We start from the raw sequence: 21,766 nt of genomic DNA, 5'->3' as shown, positions 1-21,766 counted from the left end.
TAGTAGGTCAGCCGGTCATCGCATATGCGGAATTCTAACTGGTTACTCAACACTTGAGCCGGTGAGAAAATTATTTAGTTATAGCAGTACCAGCGCTATAGAGGTATGAACGGTTACTTTTGTAAATCTATTGTTCCGATCAGGGATTGCAACGATCTTGTGACGTGGCTTAATGGCTTGCTGTAGCGAGATTTTCGGGACAGAAGGCAGAGGTATTAAACAGGGCTTTCTACACAGGAATCGGCATTTTGGTTGTTGTTTTCAGCACTGAAATAGTAATGCAATTTTCGTTGTGTGCATGATAACGTTCGATGCTCCGAGATTCCACCTAGCAGGCAAGTGCAATTTTCAGAGTTTGAGAAGATGCAGCCTGCTGAAACATTTCAGGCAGTGCAGAAAAACAACGCTTGGAAACAAGTTGCTAAACAACAGCATCTATAGGTTCTTTTGTTGCGTCATGAGCCTTTAACAAATAGCCTTTTAGCGAGCGTATTATTCATGATATCGTTTTTTTTTTTATTTGAAGCGCAGATTCGACCAGTTTTCTAGCGTTAAACCATTGTCGTGTGCCATTTTTTTTTTCTTTTTCAACGGCTGTGGTGCTGCAAAAGAGCGCCGGCGAAACGAGCAACACTGGGTGAACCGGAAATTATCCTCTCCAGGTGTAGCGATATCGTCTTGGTTTTGTTAGGCGTTCCGCGTGAAGAATCGAACTGTGAGGCAAAGCATAAGGAGTAGTACAACAGAAGAGAAAAATGAAATGTCGACGCGTTATCAGTCGGTTCCACACTGTGTTGACAAAGAAAAAACGCCCCTGGGAGAAACCAACATCTAGCAGCAGACAAACGTCGGATGCAACAAACAATGATCCGGTAGTAAAGAACCGCTTTGAAATGCACAGTCCATATTTTCCGGGGATACCAGACGCCGCCAACTCCGCTGTATTGTGTCTGCAACGTGCCAGAGAAGAGCTTTTGAGAAACAACCACACTCTCATTCTGAGACTGGGAAAAAGCATAAAACGACAAAGCTGCTTCGTAAAGATGAAATAGGTAGGGTGGAAGAAGGCCCCGAGATAACAACGCAGCAGACGGCTCCCGAAGAAGCGAAACAAGCAAACGGCGGCCGTTTTCTGAGGACGACACGCACGCAAAAAAGTAGTAAACCCGTCTCGGTTGCAATGCCAGAGGAACACGCGCCTTCTCCTTTCAAAACAAATCGGCTCACTAAAAAACAGTGCGCGGCTCGCCCCGCCGTAAAGGGAAAGAGTGAAGAGAAGAAAAGAAGAACGAAGAAGAGGCGAGCAACACATCTCTCGCCAGGTAGAAGAGAACTCGCCGTTTCGGACGACACCCCACCCTCCTGTTGCACGCTGCCCGTGTTCGGGGCCCCTCGCCTTTCCTTTCTTGCCGCGCTCTCTCTCTGTTTCCCCGCACCTTCATTTCTCCACTTTAGCGTTTTGCATTTGTTGACGTCCTCGCGTGCCGAGCGCGAATACCCGTGACGTCGTTGCCTTGTGCCCCCGCCTGCTCGCTCCGATTGGTCAAGCGCGAGTCCGCGCGCTGTCGACCTCTGGCGGCGCGAGCGGAACCGGTCCGTCTGCTCCCGAACCGGGCGTCAGTTGGCTTCCACGCTGCAGCTGATACGCAGCCGGCACTTTTTGGAAGGCGGCGGCTGCGGCGGCGAGGACCTTGTTTTCGTTGCGTTGCGCGCTCCCGGGAGCGCGCGGCCGGATACGTTTTTTTTCTTCTCAACCTCGCCATCTATCCAGTGTCTCCACGACTTGTTGCGTTGTGTTCATCTCGAGTGGGGGTTGACGAAAGAAGTGCGCGCCGATCATTCGACGGGGAGAAACAGGGGTTGACGAAGTCGACTGTGCGTGCGCCTGTTTGTGTCTTGTGTTGTTGCCGGGAACGTCATTTTGTGTTGCCGCTCTTGTGTTTTGTTTCGTTTTTGAACGACCACTACGACTCGACCAGGCAGGGAGAGAACAAGAGTTGACGACGCCGGACACCCGATGTTTCAACAAGCTTCGTGGATGCCGGAGTGCCGGGCGTGAAAGAAGTATCGAAGGGTGTACCTGACAAGTCTAGGATTTGTCCCGAGTCACCGGCGGCGGCTGCCATCGCACGCTGTACGCGAACCGTGAGCGGCCAAAGAGGAATGCCTCCTGCGACGCCGATGTGAATATTAATCATCGCCCCCCACCTCAGAGTGAGAGGCCGCTGCTGTATTAAGCCTCCGCGATGGCTAGCGATACAAGGCACGACCGCGCAGCACCCTACGCTCGTTGGTCGTGCGTCGCTGGCTGACACTAGTTCCACGCTGAAAGCGGTGCTCGCGTGATTGTCGCAGCTACTACTACCCTGATCCGGTCGCTTTTTTAGTTTCTCCCGAGTCCGGGGTGTGTGCAAGTGCGCCATTGAATCGTGCGAAGAAGAAATCTGCGCGTCGCGACATTGGCAAACTACACACCGACGATTTGTCTGTTGTTATTTTTTTTAATTTCCTCGTCGGGATTTTGAGGCTTCTGTGAGAACGACGCCAGCGGAGAGGTCGGTCCCTGGGCGGAGCAGCACCGGAACCGGCCAACGCCACGAACCGTCATCACCATGCCTTGGATCCTGCTGTTTTTCGTGTTGGCGATTATTGAAGCACTACCGGTGGATGTATCCTGCGTACGGCTGGCGGATATTTACTGGAATGCCACGAATCCAATGTGAGTGCCCGTCTCAATTATATAAACGTGCTTTTTTTTTAAATTTATTTGAACGCAATCGTTTCACGATGCAACACGGTAAATCAGCTCTTGACAACTTCAAGAAGCTAGTGCCGGTATCTAACATGACTGGAGTCACTTTGACGCTTTAAGTAAAAGAAATAATTGGTTTGGTTCGCAGGAAAGGGAAGACGCAATATTTGTTACACTTCTGTGGACACCCGAACCGCACCGTAAGGAAGGGGGGAGCAAAAGTGAAAAAGAGAGAAAGAGTCGGTACTGGAGGGCTCTGGAGTGACGCTTTCGGTCAAGTTTTTAAACCTAAAGTTTTGGAACCTTTACTGGTCACTTGGGTACCAAGTCAACTTTAAAGGGAAGATATTTACTCTTTTAAAAGCGTCGACTTGCAAACTGTAACGGTAACTTGTGCTTCACATCACGTTTAAAGGATATCACTAGCCTGAAATATTAATTCATGACTTCTTCCAGAAAGTTGCGTTCTCTGTTAAGCTAGAAAGAGCAGCAGTGAAAGCACGCGAATTATATCGGTGCGAGCAAGCGTTTCGCTAGGTCCTAAAGGGGGCTTTGTCATTCTGAAACTGTCTAAACGTTCCACACCACGTATCCGCTGTTTTCACGTTGAGCATGTATTTCGGATGTACTGTGCTCAGGACGCTGTTCAACAAACGGCGGCTAGGCTTCGTTCGAAACGTGCCAGGCTTCCTGTGTGGGCAACGTTTTTCACATGGTATGCTTATTGCATTAGCAACTTGGGCTTGAGGCGATTTTAATTTTGCCTTTTCTAGAACCGTATCATTTTCTGCCGTCTGCTTTTAGACAAGTCGCGTACGGCCTGATTTCAAAAGCTACAAGCGCTGGTCTCTAACTACTTTGTCTTGATGCGTCTGATTATGCGATCGTGCTATTCGCCATTGTTATGTGACTCCTCGCAAAGGGCGGCATGACTTAGCAGCGTCGTTGTTTGAGCAAGAAACGGAAATGACAACGAGAGGGCAATGTGCTGAACTCATATTTCGTTGTTAGAAGTATTAGGAGGCTTTCTATCTCCGAATACATCCTAGAGGGGATTACGGTGCAATATCCGCGCGGGCACTACACGTTGCTCAATTCAATCTTAGTTGCCATCGTGGTACAAATGATGGCGGGAGCCCGGGGTAAAAGCTGCCGTTTGACAAATTGATAATACCACGGGCCCCCACTTTGGCAGCAGTTACAGGAAAACCATTCAGCGTTTTTAACTCTTAATAGTATTCCGTTCGTCACAACCGCGTTTAATCTATGCAGATGTTCTTTAATGTTCCTACGGACCCGGAGGAATATTTTTCACCGGTCGTTTCAAAGCCGAAGCCAGCTTGAAACGTCCGTCGCCGTTGAGAGCGATTTGGATTGGGTAAGTGTTCGCGGTGTTTGTGAATGAATGCAGACGTCAGGTAACGTTTCGAATTCAGTGAAAGTGTTTTTACTTCTGTCATTCGTAACAGCTTTTCTTTTAAACACGGCTTAGCCGACGCACTGGGAGGCGGGCAGATTATATCGTTGCCGCAATTCACGCGTGAAGTAGTGTATCCTTTCAGAGTCTTCCTTTTCTATGTCGTGCGCTGTGTCCGCCTGAATGGGAGCTCTGGTTTAGAGGCTGAAAGCAGGTTTCCATTGTGTTTCCCGCGGTGTAACAAACTATCTTACTCATTAACTCCTTTCCTTCGTCTAATTTAATTCGCCTTTCTCACTTGGCCTGTTGTAAGTTGCCATTTGCATTCGGCTCTGTTTTGAGGCGTTCGTTTGGTTGATATTGCGCCTTATGAATCTTAATCCGAAAGCCGTCAGATTCAAATAAGTCTCAAAACGCTCACGCTGAGATCACTGGCAGCCTACATTCGTGTCCATTTACGGCGAGCATTGCATTGGCCATTCCTCAAAGTGCGCGCTTCTAACCTGCTTTCGGGTTCGTCTGTATCGTACAAAACTTCTTGCTACTCTGTAGCTGTGTGTTCCGTGGCATGCGACCGACTTGGAGAGTAGTGCATTCACCATGAGAAGCGCTGCAGTAACATTCGAGGGATAATATGGTACACTAACTTTTGGACTGTAGGTTGGACTGTCCGAGGCCGTGTGCTCTTCAAAATGCCGCTATGAAGTAGTGGATTCAGCAGTCATAAGCATAACGTCGTTCGTAACGACCCTCTTACCTTCTCCACGAAGAGGTTCACGGAGGCTTGCATCCGGAGCTTCAGCAAAGCACCATGAGCCCTTCCGCAATCTTTGTACCGTTCGGCTTGATTGCCAGAAGTGGCTACAGACTGTACGCACACTGAGGGTGCGCGGTAGCGGTTCGAAGCGCCGCGCATATTTGCTCGTTCGCGCCTCCTCGGAGCCCCAACTCGTTTTGTCCGAAACCGTCGACCCGAACCAACGGGCGTCATGTTGAGTCGGCGAGGAAGAGGAGGGACCGAATCGGCGGCCGTGTGTTCGGCTGGCTTCTTGCTCGCATCTTCTGGTCCGCCGGGAGGGGTCAGCCTCTCCCTCTCGGCGCTCTTCGGAAAGCTGCCGGTACTCGTCGTAGCTGTTGCTGCTGCTCACGCTGTTGTTATTGTTGCCTTCTGTTCCCGCAGTATCTCTCCTTCCTCCTCTCCCGCCGCGACCTGCCGGTCGCCGTGGGGTGGCAAGGAGGAAGTGCCGCGCGTTCTTCGTTTCGGCTCCTTCTTGTCCGTTGTAATTAGACGAGCAAGCGCCCCGGCGGACGTTCGGGCCTAATCGTATCGGACGCCGTTCCTGTCCCCCCTCTCTTTCTCTCTATGCCCTCGCTATACATGTGAGCTCCTTTCCCCCTTTGGTTCGCTTGCTGAACCGCTGCCGCGTGATCATGCCAGTTCAGCGCTACCCACCACGGACCTGGGCGAGCTGCGAAAACTTAATAAATGCGGGGAGATGGTTGGTGTCCCTCCATGCGCGGACTCAGGGCTTGGTGGTCTAAGAAAAATTGGCCTAGCTTCGCCTTGTTGGGCTGGAGCCGAAGCTCAGAGTTGATATCAACAGAGGTCGGATAGGAGGGGTATATGGTTCGAGGAGGTAAAAAAAAAAAGGATTTTTCTTCATTGCTTATTTGGCAACACAAGGGTATTGCCTGCGAGGCAGGACTGAAGGAGGGCAAATGCTTCCTAAACTAGGCCGCGACCTCAAGGACACAATTTGATCGACGGGAAGGAAATTTGAAATTGTACATCTCTCGACTCCGCTCTTGTAGTAGCTGTAAGCACGTTAAAGACTACCGTTATATACGTATTTTTGTTATATCCGAGTATTCCATTGTATTCTCATTTTTCGTTATGTCCAAGTATTTCGTCTCTCTTGACTAGCAAAGGGGCAAACGAACTTTGTCGCCATGCATGAGTGACAACCGCCGGTCCCAGAAAAGAGTCCAAGCACCTTCAGTGTTCAACGAACAACTCAACCGCGTGGGGAAGGAAGGGGTGCTGCGCAACGGAGAAGTGTAGGGAAGGGTGCGAAGAGTGCGCTGTAGAAAAAAAAAAATAAAAGAACGCGTGACAGATTGTTTAGCATAGCCAAGCTCAGAACATCGTGCAGTAGTAGTAGCGCTTGTCCCGAGTTCATATTATTTTGGTCTGTTGTGCCACGACATTTCCAGTCAGTTGGCACCCACGGTTCCCGTCGTCTCGCCAGTTATTGTTCTCGTCGTTCAGCTCACAGGTACTGTGCGTCAGACAATTTGAACGGGCCCGCGTTAGCACAACCTGTTCAGACTGCTTTGGGCTGCGCTGTTACGCGGATTTTTCCAAGGCAGCTCCTTAGTCGCAATGGCAAACACCGGCGGCGGGGAATTCCTCGTCCCTCAACATGAAATCCCCATATCAGAAAATTGACAGACGTTTTTCACTCACTGGCCAGGGTGCTTTGCAGATAAAGGCAGAACCGGAGCGAATTCGTGCGTGGGGCACAAACTTCGTTCTCTTCACCCACCACCAGGAGGCTAGGTGTCAAATGCAGCCACGCATTCAAAACGCATTTTCTAGAGTATTTTTGTTGTATTGAGCGCGACGCTGACTAATGCCGCTGGCGTAGTTTCGTTCTTGCGGCTGCGGTTTGGCGAAAAAAAAAAATAGAGTATTGGATCACGTGCTTCAGGACGCAGCTGTGCTCTAGTCCTCAGGGGACATGTGGACACAGTGGCGTGCTAGCAGCTGAACCCTTGTCACATGATGTGCCGGAAAGAGAGCGATGGTGTACATCGAACCGATCACGAAAACAAAACAAACAGGAGAATAGGGTGCGCTAGTTAAGTATCACCGAGTCTAGCCGCTGATACTGGACGTTGATGGCGACGATATAAATTTGGTGGTACAAGAATAGCTGGAGCTTGGCATGACTGCTTATTTTCGGCCTGCGTGAAGTCGAGGTGTATTCAGTGCCCAATTTTTTTCTCACTAATTTCTCTCCAGAGAAATCTAACGCCTAAACACCAAATGAAAACCGGAGCCCAGTGGAAAATGGGTGGGTCCTCGGTGGCACTGGATTCGAACCCCGTACCCCCAACATACGGACTGCTAGGTAATTGCGTCCGTCCACAGTAATAGACCGTATAGTGTTTTCCCAGCATGTCCGGTGGCTATGTCAACGGAAACAGGCGTGCTGTTCGCACTTACCGCTTTCAAATCAAATAAGAAAAACAAAAAAAGGCGGCTTATCACACTATCTGCTAGCCGAATGCACCGGTGTGACCCAGCGCTGCACCGGAGTAATTGAGTGGAGCGTTATCTGCGTACGGCGCGGCTCTTTCGATGATTAGAACCGCGCCCCCTTTGCATGAGAGAACACAAGCGGAAAAGAAGACTAAAGCGCTCGCAATGCAGGACGCTGTGACCAATGCTGGAAGCTTAATTAATCAATTAGAGGGAGAGGAGTAGAGAGTCGCGTTGATTACGAGAACCATGCCCTTTAAGCGAGCTCGCCGCGGCCTCGAGCACTGTCTCCTGTCCGGGCGTAGATTGTATCGCGCGGTCTGATTGCCGCTCGCGCGGGTTCTGTTCGTGCTCGAGTATTCCGTCACGCCGCGGGACGGAGAGGGCGCTTGCCGCTATCAGCGTGCGAAAACTGGCCTCAATCGAGGAAAACAACCGGGCCGACGGCGACATTTCGCGACAAATGTTTGAGGGACAGTGCTGTCTCTCGTTTCTTTCAATCGAACGGCGCGTGCGGCGGTAGTGCCTCTAACTCTGTACGACGCGGAAATGAGCTGGCTCCCCCCTTCTCCGAAACAACGTGTTTTGACTGTCGGAAGGAAACAAGCCCTTTATACGTAGTGGCACGGGCAGAGGCATATTATCCTTTATTACTTTTGGGCAGCCTCGCCATAGTGTATGTCGGAAGGAAATGCCTGCGGAGGTTTAGTTTCCTGGGGCTTCTTATGAGATATGCAAATACCTGACACCGAGCATTTCTTGTTAATTATGTATACAGCGCTAGGACACTTTTAAAACAAAAAGCGGCTGTTACCGTAAGTATCATGTGTTTAAGACTTATTTAGAGAGTCGCTCGTCAGATTGCTTCTCACCCAATTACCTTTTTCGTTGAAGCATTTGCCGGCAGCTTGTTACAATGCTTTAAGTTTTCGCAATAGGAGCAGTATCCTCGTTTTCGGCCCACTTCTGAACTGTGGTCGGCAGTGGTTTGTCGCGTCTTCGGCATAGACGGTCTTGTACGTAGATCTCGCTTAATTTTTAGCCCCTCTTCTTTCCTTCTTTGCCGCTTTGCGCGATCAGAGTGTCTTTTTACGCGTTGAATTGTGGAATTCAATAGCCAGCGCTCGCACCTTACATGGACAGTCAGGTGCGGCATTGCCAGCCGCCAGTCAGCTGTCAATTCAGCCCCCAAGCCTGCAGTATTCTTGGGACGAGACAATCACATAATCGAATTGTGCCTGTGTACTCTTGACGCGATCAGACCCCGCTTCAATATCGCCTGCTTGTCAAGCAGCACGTCTACTCCAAGGTTATTCAATTTTCCCGCCATTATTATACTTTCATTCTTTCCCGCGCATCTCTCCTTAACTTGACGTCTGACGTATGACCCACGAATGCGCACGTTTGTCCCTCTTCTCTCCCGAAACATTACGACGGGCACAGTCTGGTACAGCCTTTGGCAAAAGTGTAGAAAGCCCAGGGGTGTAGTGGCGCTGACTCAGCTTTAGTGGAGGCCCTTCCCACTGGAGAGGGTAGGGAAAACAACTTCTTACCATCACGAGATTCAGAACACTGGAAATACATTACGAGCCGCATGAAATGTCTAAGAAGCAGACCCCTCGGACTCTGCACTTTTGACAAAGACTATATGTCGCCTTAGCAACAGCGGCGAATTTCACTGCGTCGCCATGTCTGAGGTCTAATTTGATTGCCGCGGAAACCATAGGCTTGAGCAGGTCATCTTAATACACATCGGTGTGCGGCACCGGTACCCGCATTGCACGCGCGCAGTACTCGAGTTGGGCGTAGAGATAGTGCGTGGGGCGACTCTTTCGTTTTCCTTGCTCGGCCTTTGCGATGAGTGTGTCGTCGTCGCGGTGCATCGGGCGGAATGCGGCCGGCGGCGGCGCGTTTTCTAATTAGGCGGCGCTAAAAGTGCCGCGTTTCTCGTGCGAAGCACTTTGGGCGGCGCGCATAACACCGGTTTGGCCAGCGAGCATCTTCAGCTTTGCCCCGTGAACGCGCACACTCACACACGTGCGGCGGCGTCCGGGGGTCCCCTCTTCGGCGGCGGAGATCAAAGCTTGCCCGCCGCCCGCATATTTCCGCTGCCGACGGTGCGTCTGGTTGAACGGACGCCGCGGGGGAAGACTAAGGCTGCTTCTTCTTCTGGGAGTGGTGACTGTGGGTGGAGGGCACTGGGAGGTGTTGGTGGATGGCGGGGGACGCTGGAGGAAAGACGGTCGATCTAGCGGTTGATATGCTAAAGCGAGCAAGAAATATGGCGCCCATATCCGACGCGCCGCCGTTGGGGGAGAGTGTTTCTCCTGTTTGCTGCCTACAGTGCTAGAGAGGGGGAGATCATGCTGGTGAGAGGCAGGTTGGATCACGTAAGAGATAACCAAGTGCTGTCTCGTCCCTTTGCCTCTGCAGCTCACTTTTGAACGGTCGGCGTTTGTTCCGCGATGGCTGTTTCACTTGGTCGTTATTGCTTTGAAAAAAAAAAAAAAAAAAAAGCGGAAAAGGGGTTTCCACCACTGCGTGAAAGTGCGCATATATCTCTAGCTCAGGAGCTAGCGGACTGTCTGCTTGAGCGGCTTTTAAAAAGCAGTGGGGGTATATATGGGGCCAAGATAGAGGGTCTGGGAACTGTGTAACGAATGATCGGAGTTGAAGCTGTGCCGATTTAGCCATTCTGCCGCCATGTTTCTGAAATAGTTAAAAAATTAGCTCGGCGGAAGGCAGAGAAGCATCTGCGTGGCAGTTATCTTTTTGTGTACTATATATATAGCAAGGTAGCATCCCTCCCTCAAAGCGCACTTATGCTCTCCGCTCGAAGTAACATTTACTGAGACTCTCCTTTCGTCAAAAGGTACTCTTACTTTCTCTCCATCATTTTGTGGTAGTTCTGCATGCATTGATGTCCGGCTAATCTTTCTTTCTTCCTTCTCCCCTCATCATCCTTCACCACCTGGCAAGGTTCATATATCCTGGGCGTGATGCGTAGACACTACGCTATTCTTATTGGCGGCTCTTGTCCGAGGCGTTTTTCTGCCGTAGGGAATAAGCGAACCTTTCGTTCCTCAAAATCTTTGCCATCTCGATGATGTGCGGACTTATGTTCCAACGCTCACCGTTCTTTTTCTTGCTCGTTAGGCTATAACGGTTGCACCTCACGGAGTGGCTTCAAAATTCGACTGCGACTCGCAAATTCGTACCTCAGATGACAGATAGCAAAGTCTGTCAGAGAAAAGGACGCATGTTTTTCGCATCGAGTGGTTACGTCACGTCGGGCATCCTTTGATCAGGACAGCGAGCTGAAAAAAAAGGGGAAAAAAAAAAGTCATATCAAGCTAGGCAGTGACGCGCGTTTCGCTGTCATTGGGGTTGCGGGTTGGGGGGTCGGTTTTCTCTGGGTCGTTCTCTACCCCGCGGTGTTAACAGTAGTCAAGTAGCAGGATGTCGGCCTTCGTTTGCAGCGCTTCCTAGGTTTCCTCATCGTTGTGCCTTTGCCTCATCGTTGCCTTCCTTCCTTAGTGCACACTTTTTGTGCATCGATTGGTCCCCGCGGCGGGCCACCTTAGCCGTCCGTGTCAGCCGCCTTTATTATACGCGGAGAAACGGGGACAGCATTGGCGCGTCCGGCGCTAGAAAGCGTCGCTGTCTCCGCGGCCCGGACACGTCTCTCCGAGAGACGAGCGCGGCGTCGTGACGGGACCCGGCCGTAACTCAATGGTCGCCCCTGCTGCACTCGACTTGACGAGGCAGTCGTCACGGCCGCGTTTGCGCGGACTACGGAGCGTGTTGCGACTCGACGGCAGCAGCGCACTGTCGTCCACTCGTGCTTTTCTGATGTTGTTTAGGAACGGACGGACGCCCGAGGCCATCGGTGTGCCTGGGAGCCTGACGTCAGCGTTTGCGCGAGAAACGATCGGGGTTGACGAGCTGTGTGGCGGAGGAGGCTGGGTACGATATCGGCCTTTATGGCTGTCTCTTTTGTCGTGGCGACTGTACTCGCCGCGGTGGCCCCGTAGGCTATGACATTCTGCCGCTGCTGCTGCCGAGCCTGAGGTCACGAGTTCGATTCCCGGCTGCCACAATTGAAGGAGCTGAGGTGCAAACCGGGAAAAAAATAATTAAAGACCGATTTAGCTTGGTTAAGTGTGGGTATACATGTAGAAGCATTGATTAGCACTCGTCTTATAAGTTTTGCTTCGTTTATCGTTTCCACTTCTTGCCGTGTTTATCCAACTACTTGACGGGTGCTTTTGGTTTTATTAGGATGAAGGAGGCCTAGTGCAGTAATTAAGGTCTGCAGTGCGAGGAGGTGAAAGCGATGGCATCTAAAGCGTAGCCTGAAGGACTGTCAGCTTAGCTTCGGGAGAAACCGGCTTTAAGGACATTTACATCACACCGCTTTCGGTTTTCACCTGTTGAGCAAAAAACTGTGATGTGCCTTGCGCCTTATTACTTGCGCCCAGTAAATTTTCGCTAACAGCGGGACCAGCCTGCCTTTTGCTTACCGTTGTTTTATATGTGGGTTGCACCCGAGGCTTGGCGCGGAACCCTAATTTAGAGCAACGTATTTCTGTACCGTTGCGCGTTGCGCGTCCCACGTTGACACCTTCCGTCGCTCTCTAAAAAATTGTGGAGGTGCTGTCGTGTGGAGAAGTGGCACTACTATTGGAAATCAAATCGCTGTCAGCGGCAGCAAGCACTTCTTCCTGGCATCGGTGCTTTGTACGTGACGTGGGAGGTGGTCAAGGAACGAATCCAAGTGACTTTCAGAAATGGTCAGCCTAGGATGTGAACGCTTCCTTGCCCTGGACTTGGAGGGAAGGAATTACATCCAAGCTTGCATGTCGTGAAACGGCTGGGCTCTGCACAGTGTTCTTACGCCAGCAGATGCAATATTCGGGCAAAGTCACCCCTTCCCCCCCCCCCCCCTCCTTCAGCTTTTTTTTTTTTTTTTTTGTTCTTATTGAGCCGGTCCTTTGAAAATCTGCCACTGTCGTCTCGCATTTGTTCTTGTAACCTAATGACTACAGGAATTAGGCAATTCCACTGTGTAGCCCTGTCTTGATGACACTCCTCAGCAGCCGAGCTGGGGGCGCAGTGTCGCGTGACAGTCGTTCGCCGTCACTCCGTCCGTATTGACACTTATTCGCACGACCCCCGTATTGGATTGGGTAGCCGGTCGACTCGTGGTCGTCCGTCGATTGTTTATGGCTTTTCCGTGTTGTCCGTTTGCGCCCTGGCGATGGTGGATCGGCAGAAGCGCGCGCGAGAGGTGTAGGGTGGGAAAGGGTGGAGTCGACGAATGCGTGTTTCTTCCTCTCCTCATACGGCCAGAGGCTTGACCTCATCCTCTGAAGAAGAGGTGCAGGAGATGTTCCTTTTCGTCGTGGCTGCAGCATCTACGATCCTCCACACTCTCCTCTCTCTCCGCGCTGCGAGTTTGAGTGAGTGGCCTTTCTGCTTCCCTCCTGCGGTGGGTGCAAGGACCTTGCGTAGTCAGAAGGGGAGGGTGAAACCTCCTTCGGAACGTGAAGAGAAAGAAAGGAGGTGCCCATTGGTCATTCCTCCTCTCCGCCCGTACGCTGCTGCGTGTGTATCTCTCCTCCTCTTGGCGTCAGCGTCGCTGCGACTGCGTCCGATGCTGCCGGTTCGTCGTGCCGTCGCCGTTGCCGAATCATCGTGCCGCTCTTTCTGTGTTCTGTTTTCCTGCCGTGGTGTTGCTGATGCCGGTGGTGGTGGTGGTGGTGGCGGCGGCTCTTCCGCGCCGCATTTGTCTTTGACTGCTTTGACTACTTCGATGTTTTCTTCCGTCCGCGGCTACCGACGCTGCGGGTGCTGAGGTGAAAGAGAAAAGGAGGGGGAGGGAGAGAGGTGGGAGGTTTAGGCAGCGTGCCTTCGTCGTTCGTCGCTCTGCGTTCTCGGTCCGTCCGAGTCGTCCTCCCGCTGTTGTTGTTACATGCCCGTGTTGGTCGGTTCAGTTTTTAATTTCTTTTCCGCTGCCCTGTCGCCGAGCCTGTTCTGGGTCGGCGGAGCCGGCCAGGCTGACTGGACTGCTCAGAGCGAGCGAGTTCCGGCTGCAACCGCTGTCGCTGCCGAAGTTGTGGCTGTTTTTCAATGTGCGCGTGGCCGGGCCCCTCGCAAACATGGGACAGGGGGCTTCGAGAGATCATGAGCTTAACGCGCCCGCCCTTATGCATTCGAGCCGGACAGCAACAACCCTGCCTGCCGCTACGGGTGTTTCTATTCGTTGATTGTTGTGGTGGTCGCGAAGCATGTGATTCTAAAACGGCTTTGCGATGCGACGCTGGAGGCAATGGAAAGGCGAGCTTTGTCGAGAGCAGATTCTGTACTCGTGTAGCTCTGTCATTACCTCTCCTTATTTCCTTTACCCTCCCCCTCCTTCCTGGACTGCTTTGCTTCACTCGAGCTGGGTAGATGACCGTCAGACCTTAGCAGGGCGATCACTCTTTTTCTGTGCGCTTTAGTGTCGGCCCTCAGTTAAAGTTGGTTTTCCTCCTCATCCTATTTTATAGAGAGGAACTCTGAGCATGGTACAGCGGAGCACTTGCCTCCGATATATGCTTTTCTTGTTCAGACATCCTAGACGCCTGAAATGCTCTAGGGAACGCATTGTTTTTACTACTGTCGCACAGTTAAATCGTGAATGCATTGATGAAAATTATTCCACCCCCTCCCCCTGTTTATTTTTTTTCACCGTCATTGTAATGCATACATCCTAAAAAGGCATTCGCATTTTTCCTCTCTTGCTGCCTTTCAACGGCAGCAAGTTAGTTAAGTTACACTGACGCCTTGGCTGAGAGACAGGATGAGGGAATTAAGGCCAGGAATCGTAGCCTGAGGATGCCAGTCGAGTGTAGATCGCTGGGAGAAGAGAGAGAGTGGTAGATAGTAAAAATAACTTAAACTAAGCACCCAGCAAATGCATTCGCACTGTCCCAACCTTTGTACGCATAAGCCGAGCGCCGCACGACAAGCACCCAGGAGTCTATGCGTGGAGACTGTCCACAACACAACGCTTTTCCCTACGCATCAAACCCCCAATAATCTCGCGCTGGAAAACTTATCGACTCAGTGGTCTCATCACGACAAGAAGGAAAAAACGGGGGAGGGGGGGGGGGGGGGGGGAATGCTTGGATACTCGCTCGCAGTGCTGTGCAGAAGCATTACGCAATGGAATAATTAGCCTCCAACCATATCCGCCCTCCCTTACCTCTTGTGTCACCACTGTGTATCGTGCTAGCGAGTTCCGTTTTTCAGCGACCCCGGACGGCAGCGACACGAGGTCGTGCTCTCGAGCCCTGCATGTCCCTTACCGCGGTGAAGGCCTCCACCCACGCGATGCAAAAGACATATCCGTTCTGTCTACTCTGCCGCCGCAAGGGCATGGCTCCGAGGGGCTCCTTAGACACCAATTCATCCTCGCACCCTCCCCCTCCTTCTGTCCTTCCCCCATACCACCACATGGTGGTGGCGGCGCGAGTGAAAACATTCCTCTGTTTCTAGGCGGCCGCCCAGAAAGGCTCATGCGTCCTTCCTCAAAATGGATGGTCGCCATGGCCGTCACCGAGGCCGCTGGTTTGTCGGCGAGGTGGTTTCCAGATGGCTGGCTGGGGGCGCGTCAACAGTGCGGTTGTGTGGAGGTTAACGTGCCAGCGTTCGGGATGGGCATTTGCAGAGGCCGTGCCAGTTGATGCTTGTTTCTGCCGGAAAGATGATGACAGCGTCTCGGTGGCCGGCGTGCGTCTTCTCGGAGCATTTTAAAGGCGTTGTCTGGTCATTCTTACTGTTTCGCTGTCTGTGGGCTTGGCAGGAAGGCCGGGAGAACTGTTGAGGTGACACGGCCGCAGTTGTCTCTAACTCCAGTGCGAGACCCGTCCTGCTATTTCTGTTTCCCTTTCCTTCTTACCCCTGTCAGCGCTGCTACGCGTTGTGACTAAAAACTACGCATTTCTGCAGGAAGTGGCTGTGCCTCTCGTACTCTGAAACAGCATGCGCCACGCTTCTGGCTTGTAAGCGTCATAGTATGTGGCCAGTGGTAGGGAATTGTCCGTGGCGAAGGTTTATAACGGCCCGTTTATCGCTTTCTGACAACGGCGGGATCAGTCTGTACGCTATGGGAGCTAGATCCAACACCCTCGTTGCAGTCTTCGTGGAATCGAGTATGGTGAGGCTTATGCCACGCAGCTCTGTAAGAAACAGTGGAGATTGGGGTGGCGGAGGCACCTCTTGAGCCCTGGCCTTCTTCTTGATCCCGGCATCGCGCGGCTGAGATAAAAGAGGCGAGATGGGAGCCACCGGGGAGGGACGTTTGGTAAACAGTGGTGCGTGGCGTCCGACCGTCACCTTGGCACTGGGGTCCGTCTTCCTTGCCGTCGTCGTCGCCTTCTTCGCCTCTCCCCGACGTTGGAGCTTCTCTCGCGACGTAGTCGGCGGGCCTGTCTTTTGTCTCCTAGGTTCTGCGGCTGGAGAAACAGGCGCACCCTCCCCACCAGTCGGGCTGCATGCACTGTCGTTTCTTGTGTTTCTTCGGGGCGGTAATGGACCCTATGAATGGCGCTGTGTTTCATGCGACTGTGGTGTCTCTCTTTCTCTCCCTGTCGCCTGGATACGGGGAATTGGATGGCCGTGACATATAGAGAGGGGTTCTGTGGGTGTTCATCTTTGTTTTCTTGCTTCAAGTCCGGGGCCTTGAATCGATATCGCTGTCGCGCCGGATAATGCCCCTTTGAGCAAAGGCAACAGTGTGAACTGGGTTCGGAGGCTGTGCCCTTCGCCTCTGCCACCGATGAACACGGCACAGAGGCACTACGGGATGACTCACTACGAAGGGAATTTCCCTCAAGTGTGTCATATGTGCGTCTCAAAAAGGCCACTTTAAAATGTCGCCTAACATTCATGCGTAAACTGTCTACCCGGCGTACTTCCTTGAAAAGAAGTTTGTGTGGCTCACTCCCAACGCGATCGCGCTTTGCTTGGAACAAGCTTACTGCGCTACGCTGCTCCTATTTTAAGCGGTTGTGTATTTCCCGATTAGCGCGCTTGCAGTATTGATTAATACTGCAGGATACAGCGAGGCGACTGCATACACTTTGCTATTGGTTCGGAATGTACGAATATTTTCATCGTCAGTGAAATTACTCTCCAGAGCTCGCTGCCTGCATACTTCTCCATAAGAAATATACAAGCTTGGTCATAACGCTTGCTCTTACCACGGGCTTGCTCTTCTATGGGGAAGCGCTACGTTTGTAAGTTCAGAATATATCAACTTACTTGTATACTATTCTCTAGAGTACTGAAACACGTACTTCAGGCCGCGGCTTGCCATGTCGACGTTTTCCAAGATAAACATCTTTATTATTATTATTATTTACTCTACGTAGATTTAGACACTACGGAGCTTATCTCCGACTTCCGCACCGAGCTTTACGACGCGCGCGAGATAATGTAATTTCGACGACGAAGACGATGCCGTTTCGTCGCAGCCGCCGGTTAAGACAAAAGCGCTCGGTACAAACATCGTAAACAATACCCCTGACCTTCGGCGAGTGTCGATTTCACTTCCACTTGTGTCCTTTCTCCCGTCCAATACTCCCCGTTCCTAAACGTCTCTGGTGGCCGCGCGTAGTCGCATATTTCTCCGGGTGCCGTGCACTCTCTCTCTCTCTTCCATCATCCCTTGCAATCACTTCGTGCTTTGCGACCTAGGCCTCTCAACCATCCCTCTTTCTTCTCCTCTCCCCTTCGACTCCTTGTATCAAAATGCGCGCTGTGACGCGCATTGCTGCTAGGGGGAATAATAAATTGGTCATAAAAAGGCAAGAAATGGGCGAACCCATTTCTGCCGGGCGCCTCGGAATGCCTGTTCTCCCCTTCCCCGCCTTCTTTGTCCCTGTACGCTTCTTGCGCCTACGCTGCCTCTGATGCTCCTGCTTCTGCTGCAGCTGTACTACAAGCCGAGCTGCGTGCCGTGCATTTAGTTGTGTGCAGTGGCACTGGCGGTAACGAAGTGCTTGCATCGAGACTGTAGGCGCTGCGCAACTCTATTGCTTTTGTCTTTAATGAATTGACCTTCGCAAGATGTAACAGAAACCGCCATGGTGTAGCAAAGTGCAATTCCCGTGGCGCTGGTAAACGTGGGCAAACATACGCAAACCTTTGAAAGTGGGGTGCGTGGTGACGTCAGTGAAGTGTACCTGCACTAATTGAAGTTGAGTAACGCAGTTTGTAGAAGGTTATCGAATCTGCCGTTTCTGTGTGCGCGGAGAACAATTATGTGTTACGGCACGGCACCGTTCCATCGCGTTGTGCGCGCTTGCTTGTTTCGCCCTAATAAACGTGAAGGCGCGGACAAAAGTAAGCGGAGCGCACTATTTTATCCTAACAATTTCTGGGCATTGCTTCATTGAAATTGGGAACAATGGTGTGTTTATTTGGCGGCACACGCTAGTTAGTGCCCTTCCCCATAGGTAAACAATCTTCGTTTATTTCGAGTAGGGAACGCGTGGTTACAGTTAGAGCGAAGGATCGGGCTCTGTTTACTTATGTGCAGTCTCTGTCAAAAGTTCAGAGTCCCGGAGATCGCTTGTAAGCCGTGCGGCGACGCTTTTCGGACATCTGTGGAAGGCCTACCGGTTAGAGGGGGCAGGACCTGAAAAGTATCCTCGCCCTCAGGATGTTTACTACACTGGGTGTGCATTACGAACCCCACGGTGGGCTCAGAAGCAGGCCCCTTGGACTTCAAACTTTTGACAAACGGTGTACATCCGCGATCACTTACCACACGTATTAGGAGCCAAGCGCACTTGACGTACGCACTGCGAGGTGAAGTATGTACGTTACCGGCTGTGGTAAATCGTAGAGCATCACGGGCCTTTGTTGACCTCAGTGACGCGTGTGTTTTTACTAGTTGAACGTGAACTCCTGTTTACGTCTTTCCGTGGAAGCGGGCGGTAAAAAGACCACCACAGCTTCTCCTAGGGCGCACTGCACCGAACTTGGCGAGTCAGGCCGAGTATAAGCATTCGGTTTACGCGCATCTTAATGCCCGATGCGACGGGTCGTCGTTGGCGTCCAACCCCTCAGCAGCGGAATACGACGCAAGAGGCGCCCGACGCTCTCCGGCGGCCGACCGTGAGTCGCATTCTTGATGTTGATGGACGTTATCTCTTCCCTTCCCCCCTGTTTCTTTCTTTCTCTTACCAGACTCCAGCGTCGGTGCTAAGAAGCAGGGACGCACATTTCTTCCGATGCCGTTCTTTATCTTGCGTTTATACATGATTATTGTTATTTTTCGGCGGCTCCGCGGAGAAGCAGCGTTGTCTGTTGCATTTCTCTGTTTCGCTTCTCTTCGTCCGCTTATATCTCCATTCTGCGGCTTCTATATATGTATACATCTCGTCTATAGCCTGCGTTCGTGCTGTGGTGACGCTGGTAGGGCCGAGTTTGTTTTAAATATGCGCTGCCCGGAGGCTTTGGGGCCCGCTGTCCGACCGCGATGCTATCGCGGTCGAATGCATGCCGTTCGTCTCACTCAATTGAAGAGATAGCCGGGCGTAGCTATATATATTTATGTATTAGTGCGTGCCGCTCCCCCACCGCTGTTTCTTGTTAAATGGATGTCGCCGCCGTCTCCTCGGGAACTTTGTAAGTGAGGGTGGCGAAGCTTTGTTGCTGGAGGAATGTAAATGCGGCCACCGCGTTCGCGTCGGCGTTAACAGAAAAACAAATCAGCAGTATACAATTCCTGTTCGCTGCATTGCCGATTTTATCGCTAAATGCCGTGTTGTATAACATAGTTCAATTTAATAAGCGTCGGCGTGGCGACGGAGATTATAGCGTCCGAACCCGGGGGTAACCCATGTGATTAGTGTGAAAATAAATCAAATATTTCTTTGTGCTATGCCGCCCATTGCTTGACCTAAAGGAGACGCCGCTTGCGTCATTGTCTCCAGCAATAGAGATAGCAGAGAAGGCTGGAACGTCGATCAGCAGTGGTATATGTCTATGTGGGAGTATAGTATGAAGAGACGAAGTCTTTACGAGGAGAGAGAGAGAGAGAGAGAGAGAGAGAGAGAGAGAGAGAGAGAGAGAGAGAGAGAGAGAGAGAGAGAGAGAGAGAGAGAGGAGAAAAAAAATTGAACGTAGACAGAACGCTAACAGCCTGCAAAACGGTTCCTGAGGACTGTTGCCTTCAGGCACAGAGCCAACGACTGCGCGTTCGACTGTCATAAGGCAGTGCTCCTGTTATCTGTAACCGTACTTTCTTTATGAGCTCCTTTCTCTTGTAGGGTAAATGCGTTGGCTGTCTTAAGATATACCAGCGGGAATTTATCGTACTGCTTTTCAGAGAAAGTAGTCCCGTTAGCTTCGGTCGGTAAACGAGAGCAGCAGCAAAAGCCGCATTCGAGAGCACGCGTGCGTGACCTTGCTTCTTGCTCTTTAAAATAGGATTAACCTTTCGAGAAATCGTGCTTCTTTGTGGCTTGCCGCAAGTGGGACGTCCTGCCCCCGCGTAACCCCTGGCATCCCCTCCCTTCCTCAACCTCTCTCCCCAACTTCTCTGAGCTCCTTCCTCCTGGCTTGTCTCAGTGTCCCACTCGTCGGGAACTGAAGCCTTCGGCGCCTTGGGTTTCTGCAGGACTTCCTTGGCGGATTCTTCACCGCTGCGAGCATGTTTTCGCAAGTTTGTTCTCAATGTATCGCTGCATGCATGATGCCACCTCTGGCGTCAGTGTTCGGCGGAAAGTGGTGTGCCTAATCGCTAGATAGCCAGCCATTGGGTGCTATGGCGGCTGGCCGTCTTGTTTGGCGGGCTGCTGAAGGGGAGGAAGGGGGGGGGGGGGGGTACTTGGGGCAAAATACACAAGCACACATGCTCTGAGAGAGAAGGAGAGGGAGAGGAAGAGAGAGAAGGAGGCTAGCTACAGGCTGATGGGCGGCGGCGCGAGATATGAAGCCGCTAGTGGCGCCTTTTGTTGACGGCAGCGGCCCAAATTTACGAGTGGCCGTAAAAAGGAAAAGGGGGGAGTGAAGGCGGGGTAGGTTCTCAGCAGTGGTGCTGTTCCCGGTGGCCCTTTCACTCCCCTGCCTCTCACACTGCCAGAGCTCAAGCCTCGGGCGCCCGAGGATTTGTCAAAAAGGGTCCTTGGTCACTTCCTCGCCCACTTTGTCTTCCTCTCTCTCTCACGCTCATACACACTGTGGCGGCGAAGTTCGTTGTTTTGCCTTCAGCCACTGCGTGTTTGCGCTGTTGCTGTCGCTTGGCTTTTATTTGACACACTATACACTGTTTGTTCCTCTGGCCGACGCTGGCAGTCCGCAGAATATCTCTTTTCTTTTTGTTTTCCCCGCTGGGCGCCACAATAGGAGGCTCTTCTGGTTGTTGTTGTTTTCGGGTAGTCTGCAGCCTCCTTTGTCATCTCTGCCGGTTCCAGTTGTGTCTGTTGTTTCGGGAGAGCGCGGCAGTCACTCGAGCAGTGTAGCCTCGGCGTTCGCCATAGTCGGTGGATATTAGATTGAAATCACTGTGCACTCCGTTTATTTCTTTTGTGGCGGTACTCGTGGAAGGGGAACTTAAAAGAACGCGTGACGGACCTTTGTTGGCTTTTAGTCTGATTTGCTCGACTCCTCTGAAAGAACAGGGCTAAGAACTTTTAGAACTCGAAAAGTGACATTTCTTGCTTGTAAAATCCATCATAGCATCAACCGTAATGCAATAAGCATTTCCATTCAGTCGCAGTTTTGCTTTTGGAACTCATTTTTAGTTGCACTTTTTAGTACTTTGCCTCGTTCGAAAAGCTGACTTCTCACCTAGGCAGTTATCGTTTGCATCGTCATTGCTGTTGATGAGAGCAGCAGTTCTGTTACTGGTAGCTGTAGGGACCCGCAGCTGACTTCGTAGTGGGTAAAAGAAAAAAAAAATCACCCCTGGCAACTAGAAAGAAAAGGAAAAACCGTGCGAACATGGCGAACAGGGTTCATGTCAGCCGTGCAAAACTAAGCGATAAACGCAACAGGAAACAGTAGGAAGCAGAGTAGCTAAAACCGAAGAATACGCTTATCATGGTTCAGAATTAACAGCGAGGGGAAGTGTGCCATTGCAATCGCGCTCTCGAGTTATGTTGGCGGGCTTTTTCGCTTCTTCCAGCACAACAGTCAAAACGCACATTCGGCTTTCCTCGGAGACCGCAGCTGCGAAGTCAGCTTGGCCGTGGCTCAGGTGCTGCTGGCTTTCATGCTCTTTCCCCTATTCCTCTGCCTCTTGCTCGTCCGCCTTCCTCCTCTTCGCATCGCC

General features: G+C 51.6%; 1 protein-coding gene across 1 annotated transcript in view; it reads left to right on the top strand.

Moving 5' to 3' along the window:
• Positions 1 to 1,651: 1,651 nt before the first annotated feature.
• Positions 1,652 to 21,766, top strand: part of LOC146182509 (ephrin-B3-like) — a 301,828-nt gene continuing 281,713 nt past the window's right edge. The window contains exon 1 of the mRNA XM_084577635.1: positions 1,652 to 2,719. Coding sequence (XP_084433761.1) covers positions 2,613 to 2,719 — 107 coding nt within the window. The 5' untranslated portion in view covers positions 1,652 to 2,612. The remainder of the gene's footprint in view (positions 2,720 to 21,766) is intronic.

This window comes from Amblyomma maculatum, chromosome 8, assembly GCF_055883805.1.
Source record: "Amblyomma maculatum isolate TAMU_Amacu chromosome 8, ASM5588380v1, whole genome shotgun sequence".
Lineage (NCBI taxonomy): Eukaryota > Metazoa > Arthropoda > Arachnida > Ixodida > Ixodidae > Amblyomma > Amblyomma maculatum.
This window is presented reverse-complemented; position numbering and strand designations above follow the sequence as displayed.